This window comes from Typopeltis vanoorti, chromosome 4 (genome assembly GCF_054136105.1).
Source record: "Typopeltis vanoorti isolate ZY-2024b chromosome 4, IOZ_Tvanoo_1.0, whole genome shotgun sequence".
Taxonomy (NCBI): domain Eukaryota; kingdom Metazoa; phylum Arthropoda; class Arachnida; order Uropygi; family Thelyphonidae; genus Typopeltis; species Typopeltis vanoorti.
The window spans coordinates 167,276,156-167,293,998 of NC_143552.1; the positions used below are offsets into that span (position 1 = coordinate 167,276,156).

General features: G+C 37.5%; 1 protein-coding gene across 1 annotated transcript in view; it reads right to left on the reverse strand.

Moving 5' to 3' along the window:
* LOC150107828 (uncharacterized) overlaps positions 1-17,843 on the reverse strand; it is a 290,123-nt gene that overhangs the window by 64,863 nt on the left and 207,417 nt on the right. Inside the window, exon 5 of the mRNA XM_090391582.1 lies at positions 9,148-9,288. Within this exon, the coding sequence (XP_090247708.1) occupies positions 9,148-9,288 (141 nt within the window). The remainder of the gene's footprint in view (positions 1-9,147; positions 9,289-17,843) is intronic.

The following is a 17,843-nucleotide window of genomic DNA, read 5'->3' on the forward strand; positions in this document are numbered from 1 at the left end:
CAGTAGATGACACACTCACTGAATATGACTGTAGGGTGCCATGAAGGATAATATGTAAAAACTGCCATTCGTCGGCCGACATGTTGAATGCAAAGTTCCGGGCAACAACTGGAATACAAATCTGCACAAAAACATTCAGAACCACATGTAACAACATGAATTTCTATGGTAGGACCACACAATATGCAAGTCCCATATTACCTGAACCAACATACGACATCATCTTCAGCAGTGCAAAGAATATGTACAGTAGGATGTGAAAGCTTGGACAGCTGTGTTATGGAATGGCAAATCACACTACACCTTTACCGAGCAGATGAACAGGTGTGGTAAATGTCCGGTGAATGTTTCCTGGCAGAGTGCATAACCCGAACTATGAAATTCGGAGATTGTTGTGTAATGGGATAGTCCTGTTTTTCCTGGTTTATGGGATAGACCTCTGTTTATGGCACCACGAACATTAAACTCCATGAGGCATTTGAACACCCTGAAGTGCAATGCTTCCTACTTTCTACAGAACAGACCGTTGTCTCTTTCAGCAAGACAATGCACTATGTCATAAGGCTGCTGCTGTGACTGCGTGTTTTGTGGATATGAACATAACCACCCTTGAACTGGCCTCCACAGAGCCCTGATTTCAACCCTACTGAACGTCTGTGTGATGAATGGGAACATCAGATCAGGTGACATCAAGGAACATCCACCTCACAACATCCAAGACTTCATTATATGCCCACAGGAAGAATGGTTCAAAATTCCGATTGATTGATATTGTACGCTTGTGGAAAGTACATCCCATAGGATTGCTACAGTCATCACAGCAATGCTTGGAAAGAAGCCAACGACACCATAGTGTGAGGCACAAGCAGCTGTGATACCCACCTTAATAAGATGTAGGACCTTATTAAGGTGGGCATCATGGCTGCTTGTTCCTCACACTATGCTGTCCATTGAATTCTTTCCAAGCAGTGTATATAACTTCTGCATTACTTCAACATTGCTATTCTTTTGGTTCTTGCTCCCACTGATGACAACTCAATAAAGGTAAAAAATAATCTGCTTGGTGGCCCTTCCTATAATACATAGCATTATAAACACCCAAAAGGATTGTGTGTGTGCGTGCGTGCGTGCGTGTGTGTGTGTGTGTGTGTGTGTGTGTGTGTGCTTTGCATTATGAGATACTAAGGCAACTGATGCGAAGGCATTAGCCTCTATATACAAGTAGCCCAGTCGTGAAGATACTTCAAGAGCACACACTTTGTTTGTTACACTTGGATAAAAGATTAAACCAAGAATATAATTTCTTAGCAACTTTAATTTATAAAATTCAATCTTGAACTGGAAGATCACAAAAAGTTGCCATTCCTTAATATCCTTTTTGAACTAAATGAATAAAAAAAAATGATCTTTTCAGTATACAAAAAACCTACCACAACCAGAAGAATTTTAGATGCCGCTTCACTACTACCATCCATTACAAAAGATAGGCAGGGTTACTGAGGCATACTATCCCTCTCAATGGGTATGAACCGAGATGATTAACATCTTTCAAGAAGATGTTAACGTTATAAAGATTAACATCTTTGTAATATCAAAGGCTAACATTACAAAGATTAACATCTTTCAAGAAGATTAACATCTTCTGGAAAGATGTTAATCTTTGTAATGTTGCTTTGTGATTAAAATGTTAAAATGGCTTTTTTTGCCAATGTATAAGATCTCGAGGTTCTTATATCCACCATAACCTCCACATGCTCTCATGAACAAACCAGGAGTTTATGTAATTCACTGCTCTTGTGGCATTTGCTATGTGGGCCAGACAACAAGTTCTAAGGATAAAATTCGCAATGCTGAACACATAAAAGACATTGAAAAAAGAAGACAGCATAAATCAGGATTAGCCTTCCACACAACAAATGCAGGCCACCAAGTAATTTGGCAAGGAACAGAAATGCCATATATTGATCATCACTGTTTTACAAGAAAATTTAAAGAAGCCTCAGAAATTCTCTGGATCTACACACAATGTAATAAAAACCAAGGCTTAATCCTACACCAAAGTTTGCCTGCTTTCATCAAAAATCTAACAACTGCAGACCTGGAATATGAAATGCATTATTATTATTATTAAGACCTCCAGGGAGTCAGAGACTCATCGAGGGAGGCCACATGCTACACATCAGCTATCATATTTATTCTAGAATTCATTCAAACTGCATGCACTCACATCATCCAATGGCAATCCATTCCAATCACGCACCACCCTCTGAGAGAAAAATCTAGCCCTCACACCATTCTTGGCAGCCTTCATTCTCAGCTTCTAAGGATGCCCTCTCGTCGTTTCCCAACCATCCATAAATTGAAAAATTCCATCAATTGAAATCCTGTATGACCCTTTCAGAAGTTTGTAAGTCTCAATCATATCACGCCTCTTTCTCCTGTTTGCTAGTGTCTTCAGTCTACAAATTCTCAATCTGTCTTCATAATCAGTTTTCCACAATCCTGATATCATTTTTAACACTCTACCCTTTGTACTCTCTCTCCAATATATCAGAATCACAATGGAAACAAGACCTGCACAAAATATTCCAAGTGAGGTTTTATCAAGGCCTTGTAAAGAGACAAAATAACATCCTTATCTTTACATGTGAACGTTCGTTTCAGCATGCAATTATCTTTAGTTGTATATGCAATCTTTGCCATATGGCCCCTAAACTTCAACTTCCTATCTATTAACACTTCAAGATCCCTAGCCTCATCAGTTTCTTCTAGCCTAATCCCACCAATATAATATGACACTGGATATCTAATCATGCCAAAGTGAATGACTTTGTATTTACTGACACTGAACGAAACCCATTTTTCCATGCCCACAATTCCAGTCTATTCAAATCATTCTGCAAGGACTGCATATCAGCAGCATTCAAGATCACCCAACCTATCTTTGCTTCATCGTCTAGACATCTTGTCCAGACTTGATATAGGCCTAAGCCTTTACAAGTGTTTTACCCTATGCCTGTTCTAATTATCATTGCAGTCATTCTCTGGTGGAAATGCGATGCCACCAATGTGCTCTGTAGGGCCCTCAAGGAAAGAACTTTTATATTCTTCTGCATAAGCCCAAGCTGTTTTAATTCCTTATAGCTATCTGCGCTCCATATGCCATGCAAAGAGATGGTGGCACTGATAAACCTCGGAGTTGCCCCATGCTCCTCCCGTATCTTACTAACTAGATCTTGGTTATTCTTGTAATAGTTTACCTTATTATTATGGCTATAGGTGACTAGGTGCCCTATTCCCACTACCTAGGCATCAGCTATCCAAATGTCACCATCTCTTTTAATCACTAAGTCTGGCATATGGAAATCCGCAGAGGTCCTATAATGTGGTTCCAAAGTGGTCTCCCAACCTTTGTTCTTCGGTTGTTGTTCAGAATGGAGACCACGGTGTCATGCCTCCACACGCAGACCCCATGGGTGCAGAAGCAACACTGGGCTATATGAGACAATGTTTCACTGTAGTGGCAGCCAGCCCTACAGTTTGAGTCGTCACTACCCCATAGAGCTGTGTGGGCTCGAGTAGGCAGGGCATTGATCCTCGTCCTGACTGACTCAGATCCTCAAAATACTACTTTTTGATATCTGTCAGTCAGCCATCCTTTTATGCATGCTAATATTGTATAGCCCAAACCCATTTTCTCCAATTTATGCAGCAGTCTGCCATGCAGTATTCTGTCAAAAGCCTTAGCAAAATCCAAAAGTATCATGGTATATCCATTCCACTTGTCTTGTTCAATAGAAACATTGTTATAGAATGTGAGCAAGTTGCTAAAACATGACCTTCCCTTAGTAAACCCATGTTGCTCATTGCAAAGCAGAGTTTCGCTGTCAACCCATTTTTGAATGCAGACCCTAACCAATTTTTCCAAAATCTTCACCACCACTCCTGAGATACTAATTGGTCAATAGTTGGATACATCTGTCTTTGCATCACCCTTGTGCAATGGAATTATCATACATTCCTTCCATTCCTGTGGAATCTTCCCTGTTCTGAGACTCATATTAAACATCCTGGTCAAAGGAATGGCCAGTTCAGCTGAACACTCTTTTAGCACATGTGCTGATATTCCATTAGTCCCTATTGCTGAATTCTTATTCAGTTTGTGGAACAGCTCTAATACCTCAGCCTCACACACCTGCATTTCTTCATCTAGTGAAGAGGTAACAGTGAGCCAATGTTGCATACACCAGGTTGATAGCTTTTAATGAAATGTGCACTCATTAACTGAACAACCTCTTCTGTATCTGTAACCCTCAAGCTATCTGGATTTAGAAGAGTTATTCTTTCATATTCATTCTTTCTTTTACTTGCAGCATATTGATAGAATTCTTGTGGGTTGTCTTTAGTATGCAGAGCCAGTTTCTTTTCATACTCAGACTTTGCTTTCCATACAACAGTTGTGACTATTCTAGCCTGCTGCTTATAACGTTCATAACGGACGCCATCCTTATGCAAACGGTATTCCTTCCACATCGTCCTTTTCTTATGAATCTCTTGCTTAATAAGATTACACATCCATTTGACTCATACTCTATTTATTCTTCGAACTCTTGGGATACATTTTGATATCACATCATTTAAGTATTGTTTAAATGCTTCCCATGCACTGTCGATATTCTTTCCATCCAGCAACCGATCCCATTCCAGTGAACTCAGTATACTCCTCAGTTTGTCATAATTTCCTGCTTTTTAGTTCAGCATGTAACCTTTTCTGAATGGAACATTCATAAACTTAGTCACTTCCCAAGTGAGTACCACATGATAACTGTCACTAACTGGAGGCAGAATAGTCATGTCTTTAACTGAAATGCCCTCTCACACTATAATCAAATCTAACACTCTTTGACCTCGTGTTCCTTCTGTCACATGCTGCTTGAGGAAGTTGTCCCACAAAGTTCAATAAATGCATTTTCATTCTTCTCATGAGATTCTACTGCTACCCAATCAATATTTGGATAATTAAAAGTCTCCCATTATGATTACTCTTTTCTCGCTCACCTTTTCTATTTGGTGATGCATTTCTTCATCACCAGCAACCAAATCCACCAGGTATGTAATTCATCTTGTTAGATTCCATCTCACAACAGATGGCTTCAAACTCACTGCCACATGAAATATTGTTAGTAGTATTACTACATTCATAGGTCTCAACTCTAACTGGATTTAAGTCATCCAATATCATTAGCAGCATGCCCCCCCTCATATCCTATCCACTCTATCCTTCCTAAAAATACTGTACCCATGACACTCAATACCAGTTAGCAGGTCTGATTCTGATAGCCAGGTCTCACTAATTCCTATAATCTGAGGTCGCAACATATTGACTAAGGCGACAAACTCTACCCCTTTGTTTCTGATACTCCTAGCATTCGTGTACAGACATAATAATCTACCTGCATGTTCTTTTGTATACTCTTGTTTGTAGTCTGCCTGACACAGATGGACAACTTACAGATCTCTATTCTTCTCTAATGCCTTACACATGTAGACATCTTTGCACACATATGATGGGTCTGAACCGGACGGAAACAAACCCGAAATCGTTCTCGCCTCATCAACATTTCCACGACAAAGCCCATTTCTGTCATTAACACAGTTATATACCATTGTCACTCTTACACTCACATTCACACATTCCTCCCTTTATAATTTAGTTTCCCTGACTCTCTGTGTTAGGTCTCATTATGCTACAGAACATGATGGCAACAACTAGTATTGTTTGAATGCGTATATATAATTCATATAATGTCCCCCCCCCCCGGTCATCACTTGTCTGCATGTACTAATGGGAAGTTCCAATAATATCTACTATATGCAATTAATATTTTTCTAGTCTTTTTTTGTAATTTTTTTTACTTCAGATGATGGAACTCTTTTGACTCATGAAACTTGTTGGATTATATTGTTTATAACTCAACAGGTTTATTAAATATGTGGTCTCAATACCAAAAATTAACCGAAGAACTGCTAAACCACAGAAAATTTCATATTCATGAGGCTCTATATCCCTAATCTACTTTAATATTTTAAAGGAAATAAATACAGACATGTCTAAACCACTTAATGTGGTAGAAAGAGCCAAAAAATCATAAATGTGAGGGCATACAGCTTACTTTAGATCTTGCCAAAAGTGAAAGGATGAAAAAGAAATTAAAAAGATCAAGACCAAATGGAACATATAATATCAGGATGCAAAAAAGGAGGCCTGCCACTACAGCACTTCCCCTGAAGTTCTCTTATGCAGAGGAGGCAATTAAAAAATATTAAAAGGAACAGAAACTCAGATATCTATCCTACCATCCGAAAATTTCATTGTACCTCATGTTTATGATCGTGAATATTTATCTTTAGTGTGCATTAGTTATGTAAGCTATTAGAGTCTCACTTTTCATTTAGCAGGATTTATTTTATGAAACAATTGCTAAAATGATCCACAGAAAAAATCAATATTTTGTATACAATGACTTAACTGCAAAAAAGTGTTTCTTCAGACAGCAGTTTAAGCCGTTTTGAGGTGCTGAGCTTTTGAATTTTGAGGATGTCAGGCAGAGGAAGGGGTGGTGAAGGTCTCGGAAAAGGAGCCAAGCGTCATTGTAAGGTTCTTGCCGGCCTGGCTGGCTGAGTGGTTAGCGTATCCGCTCTCCAGCCAAAAGGCTGCGGGCTCGAATCCCGCCATGGGCATGGATGTTTGCGAGTGTCTGTGGAAATACTAGTGGTGGTGGTTGGTGGTAGATGGCGTTGGTGTAGTTGCGGTCAACTGGTGGATTGAGTAGTCGAGACAGAGTTGTAGAGCAGGTACCCTCCCTCGATGAGTCTTTGGACTCACTGGAGGTGTCAAATAATAATAATAATAATAATAACAAAACTGATTGAGGCATATTGGATGACATTATTAAACAGCTTTCCAGAGGAAGAGCTGTTTAATAATGCGGACATTGACTATCGAAAGTTCCCTAAATCAAATGACAAAAACAAGTCAAAAAAATCCTCAACCTCTTGGAAATCAAATGTCTGCAAATCCAACAGAATGGGGAAATTCTTAAAGTGGAATTATTGTCAATTCTGCCAAAATATCAACTATATCAACTTTCTGCATAAGAAACAATCCTAAAGGTTTGTTTCTTATGCAGAAAGAAACCTTTAGGATGCACATTTAAAACCCACTTTAAGTGCAGCCTCCACTTTAAGGCATTTCACTATTATTTGTAAGGACAGAAATGGAAATGAACTTGTGCATTGAGCATTCGGTATCCTTGTGGACAACCATACCCCATTTTCTGCATGTCCAGAATGTTCTGCATAAGATTACTCTAGAAGGTATAGTTATCTGTCATTCAGCAGAATATCTTCTTACAGTGTCTTCCATTTGTTTACCTTTACATTCTGAGTTAATTCAGATTGTTGCGACTTCTGGAGGATGTTTTAGTTGTCATCGCTACTGTGTGCTCATAGTGACTCATAGTGTTATCTGTTTTGAAGTAATTGAAACAACTAGCATAAATTAAAGATACCAAGAAATTATATATTTGGTTTAATCCTTTATCCAAGTGTAAGCAAACAAAGTTTGTGCCTGAAGTATCTTCAGGACTGGGGAAACTCTTGGTAAAGGTGGTGCGACTTCACATCACTTGCCTTAGTATACCATAATGCAAAACACATCTCCTTGCGGATATGTATAATGCTATGTATTATGGGAAGGGTCACTATCCAGACTGGTTTCGACCTTTATTGAGGTCTCATCATTTAATTTATTTTTCTTTAATTTATTGTAATGGAAAAACTTCCAACAACTAACTATCTATAATCCAGAGTATTTTAATAATAAGGTGTGACACCTTTTGGCAACTCGTATATGAAAATATGACTTTTGCATTATTCCAACCTTGGTATCACCTCTGGGTCTGGCTCCTGCTGATGAGACCTCAATAAATGCCGAAACAAGTCTGGGTAGTGACTCCTCCCATAATGCATAGCATTATACACGTCTACATAGAGATGTGCTTTGCATTATGGGATACTAAGGCAAGTGATGTGAAGTCACGCTACCTTTACTATGAGTTGCTCCAGTCCTGAAGATACCTCAGGTGCAAATTTTGTTTCCTTACACTTGGATGAAGGATTAAACCAAGTATATAATTTCTTAGTATCTTTAATTTATAGTATAACCAAGTGAAAAAACTTTCAACAACTATCTCTAATTCAGAGAATTATAATAATAAAGTGTGACACCTTTTGGCAACTCATAAAAATATGAATTTTGCATCAATTCAAACTTGGTATCACTTCTGGGTCTGGCTCCCACTGATGAGACCTCAATGAAGGTCAAACCCGGTCTGGGTAGTGACCCTTCCCATAATACATAGCATTATACATGTCTGCAAGAGATGTGCTTTGCATTATGAGATACTAAGACAAGTGATGTGAAGTCAATACCGCCTTTACCACGAGTTGTCCCAGTCCTGAAGATACTTCAGGCGCAAACTTTGTTTGCTTACACTTGGATAAAGGATTAATTTCTTGGTATTTTTAATTTATAGTATAACCAAGTGGAAAAACTTTCAACAACTAACTATCTCTAATCCAGAGTATTATAATAATAAGGTGTGACACCTTTTGGAAACTCATATATAAAAATATGACTTATACGTTTCCGAAAGTGTCACGCCTTATTATTATAATATTATGGATTAGAGATAGTTAATTGTTGAAAGTTTTCCCACTTGGTTATACTATAAATTAAAGATACCAAGAAATTATATACTTGGTTTAATCCTTTATCCAAGTGTAAGCAAACAAAGTTTGTGCCTGAAGTATCTTCAGGACTGGGACAACTCATTGTAAAGGTGGTATGACTTCACATCACTTGCCTTAGTATCCCATAATGCAAAACACATCTCTTTGTGTACTTTGCATTTATTCTTATTACTGTTTTTACAGTTATAAAAACAGTAATAAGAATAATAAAGGCAATTTGCAGTAAATATAATGCAGAAGGAAAATAACACTTATGTGAAAAATAAAGCATAAATATATATAATAAATATAATAAAAATAAAGTGAAATTTCAGTGGTAGATAAAATTCTTACCTAATTCAAGGAGTGACTTGACTAAAAATTGCCTATGGATGCTGATTTCTTTCCCTTCATCTTGTTTGATACCAAGGGTTTTGAATGCAGATGTCAGCTCTGCAAGACTGGTTCCAAACACAGGTCTGTGATTTATGTATACTATGATAAGCAAAGGATAATATAAAAAATTATATTTGGTACAAAAACTGCAGTAATATTACTTAACCAGAAAAAAAAAAAGACTAAAAACAACAAAAGAAACAGTCATTTTAATTATAAAAAGAATCGAACTTTCAGTTTAAATATTTCATCACTAAATACTTTGAAAGTTCAAAATCAAAGATACATGGGACCTGAAACTCATGCTTTCTGAATTTTCTTAGGAAAATAACTGACACACAAAAAAGAAAGTATTCTGCCATACGTTCAAATAATGCTTATAAAATATTATTATATAACACACTGAAAATAAATAAAACATGAAAAGATTATAAATAACATAATAAAGCCACTTAGTCTCTTCTGAGTCATACAAGATGTAGCCAAGGTTTTGGATTATTTACTAAAGAAAATTTTGCTTTTGCAAATGCTGCACTAGCCAGTAATACACACAAAGGATAATTGGTAACAGATTAAGGATTCTGAAATTTTCAAATATCTCATATTGGTGAAGCACATTATTAAAACAAATAAATAAATAAATACGTTTTAGGAATAATCATTTGTTACAAAAATGTCAACATTATAGGGTACCAAGAAACTTAGAATGTTATAATCAGTATAACAGAATGCAGAAAGAAAAATCATAGGATTATATGCTAACAAGTGTGCTATTATCTCATATGCTATATATTCTCAGGTTGGTCAGAATTTAAAGTTTGGAGATCAAAATAATAAAAGGATCAAGAGAGGGAAATAGTGAGAACTGATTTGAAAGTATATGGTGGAATGCTGGTATGAGCTAGAGAAAATACAGGTTGGTTGAACATGAGAATACTGTGATTTTCAGCTTGACTTCGCCAAAAATTATCAGCATCACTGAAACTTGGTTGACAGAAGATGATTTAATTATAGAAATAGAATGTAAAGGGTGGTGTATTTTGAGGGAACATAGAGGGAATCAAATCAGGAGGACTATTATTGATAAAATCAAAGAACTGCAACTAGCAAGAGAAGTTAAGGAGGATTTTAAGACTGAGAGTGATAGTTTATTTGAGGCTATCATGTGTGAAAAATAGGCCAACAGTAAAATATATTGATAGTTGCTTCTATAGGCCAGTGGTTGTTGCACAGAATGATGTGGATGTCATGCATTAGCAAATTAGAACAGTGAGTGCAATTATTATGGGACAACTATGGAGGCATAGATTGGAGGGAGGAAAGGATGCCTGGCAAGATGGAAATTTAATTTATACAGTTATTAGGGAGTATTTATCTGAAAGAACATGTGATGGAGGAGGACCTGGAGTTTGAGAGTGCTCAATCTGGTAACAGCATCAAACGATGTATCCATAACCAAGAGCCACTCTGATTGGGGAAGGTGACCATGCAGTCTTGTCCTGATAAGTTGATAAACATGGAGTGCTCAGTTAATAAGGGGTATGTGTGGAACTACAAAGCTAGCAATTACAATGAACTTAGGAAGCAGCTTGAAGCTGTGCCATGGCTTAAGAAGCTACAAAAGAAGAATGTCAACAGAGCAAAGGAAATCATCAGATTGTGTGACGGAATCAGTACCAGATTATGTACTCAGGGCCAGGAAGATGCACCGAGAGGGAGTTAGATGGATGAGTAGCATCATAAAGTTAAATCTTCAAAGAAAAAAAGAAAAGAAAAGAAAACATTGTGAAGAGAATATCAAGAAAAAGGTTGTTAGCTTTAATAATTATCTTTCAGATAATTATTCCCTAATAACTGTATAAATTAAATTATCATCTTGCCATGAGCAATACAAAGCACTGGCCAGATGAGTGACTGGCAGGTTAAGAAGGGCTATTAAGAAGGATTATGAGAGGAAATTACTATTATTATTATTATTACTCCAAGATCTCATGGAGTCAAAGACTCATATCTGGGAGGTCCTTTTATCACACACATCTCATCATACCGTGTCTTAAACACGGTATGATGAGATGTGTACATCGATTTAATACTATAGATGAGACTTCAATTCACCATTACACACTAGAATCCAAACAGCAGTCAAAACAGTGGACAGAAGCCGGTTGTTCAGCCCCAAAAAAGACAGAGTCGGTTCCATCAGCCGTCTTTTGGACTCTACTCCTGAATAAACTACTCTTTGATATCTCTCCATCAACCAACCACCTATCCATCTCACCAATCCTATATCCATTCCCATATGTTGTAGTTTACGGATTAGTATTCCATGTGGTATCCTGTCGAACACCTTTGCCAGGTCCTGCAGTATCACTGTAAACCCATTTCCCTTTCCAGTTCAGCCGTCACCTTGTTATAAAACTTGAGCAAGTTACTGAAGCATGATCTACACTTCACAAAGCCATGCTGTCCCCTGTACAGTATCTCGTTTTCATCAATCCATTCCTGTATTTTTCCCTTGACTACTTTATCTAAGACCTTTCTCTAAGGATAGGAAGGGAAAGCATGCTGGTGGAGTATTGCTTATGATAGTGATGATTTATGTCCTCTAAGAGTAGAGGATTTGGAAGGCATTGACACTGATGATTTTGAAAGCATATGGGGTGAGACAGAGATGGGCAAGACATGATATTTAGTGGGGTGTTGCTACAAACCAAGGTCAAAGGGTGGAACCAGGAGATGTTTAGGCAGTTCAGCTTGGCAAGTGCAAAAAGAATAATTGTTGTGGGAGATTTTAACTACAGCAGTATAAATTGGGGAGAGGAAGATGCATCTAGCAATAATGGAACGAATTTTCTAGAATTCTTGAGGGAAACGTGTCTTAGGCAACATGTAATAGAGGGAACAAGAGGTTCAAGAGTTTTGGATTTGGTCATAGCATCAGAAGAGTTGATAATAGCTGAGATGATATCTCTCCCACCAGTTGGAGAAAGCGACCATGTGGTTTTGACTTGGAAGATGAATTGACATGCAGGAGTATCAAAGAGATGGGAAGATATGTGAAATTATAAGGCAGGTGATTATAATAGTCTTAGATATCAACTTAGGGAAGTTTCATGGAGGGAGGAATTCAAAGTCCGGAATATCATTAGTGCTGGGGAAATTGTGAAGGAATATTTGTTAGTAGCAATAGTAAGCTGTATTCCACAAGTGAAGAAGAGGACACAATTTCATGTAAAGTGGATGATAAACAATATTAAAAAAAAGGAACTGCATGTGAAAAAGAGGCTATGGAAGAGATATAAGGAGACAGGTGAAGAGCAGATGCATGAAGAATATAAGACACAGGCCAGGAGATTGACTAGTATGGTAAGGAAGGCGAAACTACAATATGAGAAGAGAATTTTCCTATGATTCAAAGAAAATTCTAGGGAATTTTTTAGCTATGTGGCCAGCAGGCGGAGAAATCATTATGGAAGAATGACATTAAGAGATAAAAATGAGAACAGAGTGACTAATGCAGAAGACATAGTGGAGTTGTTCAATAGACACTTTATTGGAGAATTTCAACCTGAAGAAGCAGGTTTTAATACTAGAGGGATAGGGAAGGTTCGAGGTTTAGAGGTGCAGGAGAAGAGTTTATTCCAAATACTGAGTACTCTGAATGTCAGTAAAGCTGTGGAACTGGATGGTATTTCACCACGAGTTTTGAGAGAATGTGCTAAAGAACTGACAGCTCCTTTGACATGGCTTTTCAATGCAAGTCTAGCTACAGGAAAGGAAGGAAGGTAAGGTAGTGCGATTGCATACATGCAGTAGCAGACTGGAAGTATCTAATTATAGGCCAGTTTGCGTGTCATCAGTAGTTGTTAAGATCTTGGAGAAATTAGTGAGAGACCAGATACAGCATTGGGTGGATGAGGGTAATGTTATCTGTGAGAGTCAACATGGATTTGTGAAGGGGCACTGTTGTTTTAGTAATATGCTAGCCTTTTATAATAAAGTTACAAGAGCAGCAGATGAGGGAAAGGCACATACTGCCATTTTCTTGGATTTAGCGAAGGCATTTGACAGGGTTCCACATGATAACCTTTATATCAATGACATTATCAGTGGATTGCAGAGGGATAATCAGTTGTTTGCAGATGATGTGAAGCTGGGAAGGGTTATTAGTAATAGCTCAGATGTGGTAGCCCTGCAAGAGGATTTGAATAAGCTAGACAAATGGGTAAATGAAGGAGGTGTTGGTTTAATGCAGCAAAATGTAAGGTCTTGAGGTTTTGCGACATAACGATGGGACACTTCATACTCTATTGGAGGAGTTGTACTGGAGAAATTAGGGGATACAAGAGATCTGGGATTGATTGATAGAAACCTGAAATTCAGGGGACATATTGCAAAGATGGTGAAGGTAACAGAGAGGACTGCTGCAATGCTGAGAAGGACGCTGACCTGCAGAAATAAGAGAGTTATCATTCCGTTGTATAAGACCCTCATCAGACCACGCTTCGACTATTGTTCTCAGATTTGGTCTCCAGGATTTGAAGTGGATAAATTAACTGTGGAAAGGATACAAAGACAGATGACAAAGATGGTTTCAGGACTGTACAAGGATAGTTATGAGGATCAGCTGAGGGAATGCGTACTGCAGAGTTTGGTGGATAGAAGAAGGAGAGGTGATATGATTGAGACTTTTAAACTGTTGAGAGGTGGTTACAGGGTTGACACTGGGGAGTTCTTTCGCTTGGTTGAACAGCGGGAAGGAGTGATGACAAGAGGCCATCCCTGGAAGTTACGAAAGGAAGCTGTGAGCACGAGAGTGAGGAATAGTTTCCTTGCATGGAGGGTGGTTGAACAATGGAATGCATTGCCTGATAGTGGTGAGAGAGTGAGAATGGTCAATGAGTTTAAGGAGTGATATGATAGACAGTGTGTTTCCTAGGAGGGACTTCCTGCGATGAGTCTTGATAGACTTTGTGTTTCCTACGAAGGACCTTCTGTGATGAGTCTTTTGACTCCATGGAGGCCTGAATAATAATAATAAATTCTCATGAATGCTTGCATAAATCTTACCTGAATAGGAAATCTTACCTCAGCATGAAAATTCCTATGCTATTTTCATGTTCAGTTTTAGTACTGTTTTATTTACTTAGAAAAGACACATGGAGATTAGTATAACACGAACTTTACTCCAACCATCTGGAATTCTACCTTCTGACAAAGCTTTCTGAATAATGCACTGTCATTACTGTAAAACTTGCTGTGTGATGTCATTCATAAAATAACACAATGGTATAACAGAGGAAATATTGCAATATTAATTTTTTATTAGCTATTTAAAAAACAGTGCGTTTTTCATGTTATTAGTATTATTATTAATATCTGACCTCCATGGAATCAGAGACTCATCGTAGTAGGTACACACCATTGCATACAAAGCTCATCAAACTGTGCTTTAAACTGATTCAATGTGACTACATCCACAACATACTCAGGCAGTTCATTACACTCAACCAACCACTCTCCATGTAAAGAACCCCCTCTGGGCACTCCTCTGCTCACACCCTTCTTATACAGTTTCCAGCAATTGCCATTCGTTCTACCCCCTTCCCATTCTATGAAAAATCTCTTCCATATCAACCTGATAACAACCACCTGACTAGCATATATGTCTCAATCATATTCTCCCCCTCTTCCTATTCAAGAGTTTTATGCAATGTATATTCTCTCAATTTATTTTCCACATTCCAAAAACCACTGACCACCTTTGTGAATCTTCTCTGGAACCTTTCTAACATATCCTCGTCCCATGAAAACCAGGCAACCAAATTTATGCACAATAATTCATATGAGGCCTGATCAGTGCCTTATACAATCACATCATAACCTCTTTATTTCTACATGTCAGGGTCCTCAGTATCGCTGTCATTATCTGATGTGAGATTTTCTCAACTTGTACAATGTGGTTCCTGAATTTCAAGTCCTTGTTCACCACCACATCCAGATCTCTCATTTCCTCTTCCCTGCCCCACCAAGTGTATACATTGTATTATCCCATTATTGCTTACTAAATTTCAAAACCTTACACTTTGCAATATTGAACTGATAGTTCCACTTACCTGCCTATCATTGCAATCTATTCAAGTCTTCCTGTAAGGCCATAACATCTGTAACATCTTCCTGTAAGGCCATAACTTTCCTCTGTAATTCTGCATTGCTCTCTGCAATTTTGAATCATCTGCAAACAGTTGCATATCACTAGTTTAACCCATCCCAATATCATTAATATATAAATTGAACAACAATGGTCCAAAAACTGATCTCTACGGCATACCACTAGTGAACTTCCTCTTTCAGGATACTGTTCCCCATATACAACTTTCTGATACCTATCTGACAGCCAGTCACTGATCCAACTCGGAAATCTGTTATCTAATCCCAACTGTTTCAATTTATTTAGCAGCTTGTTGTGTGGCAGTCTATCAAAAGCTTTTGCAAAATATAAGTATACTGCTGTATATGCATTTCTTTTGTTCAAGACAGTTGTCACCTGGTTATAGTACATAAGTATATAGTATATAAGACATTAGTAAGTTAGAACTGATATCTCTTTAACAAGCCCATATTGACAACTACACAGAATACTCCTGTTATCAACCCATTTCTGTATCCTACTTCTTATCAATCTCGCTCTAGTACCTTCACCACAACTCCAGATATACAGATTGGCCTATAATTTGTAGCCACAGCCTTAACACCACCTTTATGCAATGGAAAAATTTTACCTTCTTTCCACTCCCTTGGAACCTCTGCTGTTGTAAGACTCTTATTAAACAAATATGCCAATGCTACTGCCAATTCCCTGGAACATTCCCTTAAGACATGTGGTGATATGTCATCAAATCCTATTGCCTTATTGACATCAAGGTTATTTATTTCCTCAAATACCTCTTGCTCACTCACAACTAAGCCATCCTCTCCTACGTCTTCTACACTCAATTTTCTCATGATTTCATCCTGATGAGGATAAAACACCCTTTTAAATTGATCACTGAATACCTCAATGGTGTCTTCTGTAGCTGTTACCATTCTACAATTTTCATTCATTAACATCATCTTACTATAATCATTCTTCCTTTTACTTGCCACATGTCTAGAATTCTGCCAATTATATACAAAAAAAATCACTCTTTTATTATAGGACTGATTACCATACTTGAATTGGGTTACAAGTCCACTAACAGACAACTCCGAAAACTGAACTCTTTGCTAGAAAAAGTTGTAAGCCTCAATGGAGACGCCATAAAAAACTTTTATTATTATTATTATGGAGAATAGAGAAGATAGAACAGGGGGGGGGGGGAGTACTCTGAGTTGCAGCCAAAGAAAGCAGTATATCAAGAGGATAGATATGTGAATGATAGTTCATTTGAAGTGCTCTGGTGAGAAATAGCAACCAACGCAACCAAATATACAGTTGGTTAACTCTTAGTAAGGGAATACCATGAGTAGACATATAAATACAAAATTAATGATGGAAAATCTCATGTAAAAAGATTTTTTTAATAGTATAATTTTTGCCTGTGTGTCACAGGCATCTTCAGTACATTTTAAGCTGAAATTAAACAATAACTGACAATTCCAAAAATTGGTGCTTTTTGGAATTGTCAGTTATTGTTTAATTTCAGCTTAACATGTACTGAAGATGTCTGTAACACACAGGCGAAAATTATACTATTAAAAAAATCTTTTCACGTGAGATTTTCCGTCATTATTTTTTTTTTATACAGTTGGTTGCTGCTATAGGACAGGAGGTACAGGGGGTGATACTGAATTCATGCAACACAAATTAGTGCATTGAGTGCAGAGTTAGTGATTATTATGGGGGATTTTTATTTTGGTGATATCAATTGGAAGGAGGAAATATCACATGGCAAAAACGAAGTGGAATTCATACACCTTCTAAGAGATAATTACTTGAAACAGCACATAACTGAAGGGACACATAGTATGAGAGTGTTGGACATTGGTTCAGAGGACATATGCATAAGTAAGGTGCCCTCATTATCTCCAATAGGTGAGAGCGATCATGTGGTATTGACTTGGGAGGTTGCAAAATTTGTGGATTTCTCTCTTAAGAAGGGGTATATACAGAACTACAGGTTAGGTCAGGGTTTCTCAAACTTTTTCTACGACGGAACACTTCACAAATCCTGAAATGTTCACGGAACACCTTGGTTATTTTGTAATGCATTAATTAATAATTAATTGGTAATTTAGCTTATTGTATTGTCAATTAATAATTGATAATTAATTATTATTTAATAAATAATAATTAATAATTAATTAATAATTAATTAATATTAATAATTATTTTTATAATTATTATTAATATTAATAATTAAATATTAATAATTAATTCTTCTGGTTCCCATCTGCCATACGGCCGGGGGAGGGTAGCTATATGCTACCATTCTAGGGAGAGATGATTATGAGCAAGGTGGTTTCCCGTTGCCTTCCTTGCCGTAAGTATTTATGACTGTAACCTGTGTGTTCACAGGGCCAGTTTGCCTGCTTGCGGGATGAAAAACCCCAGATAAACTGGCATAAAAAACCCTGCTGCCAACGCCCAAGACCGGCTAACTTGGCTATGGCTG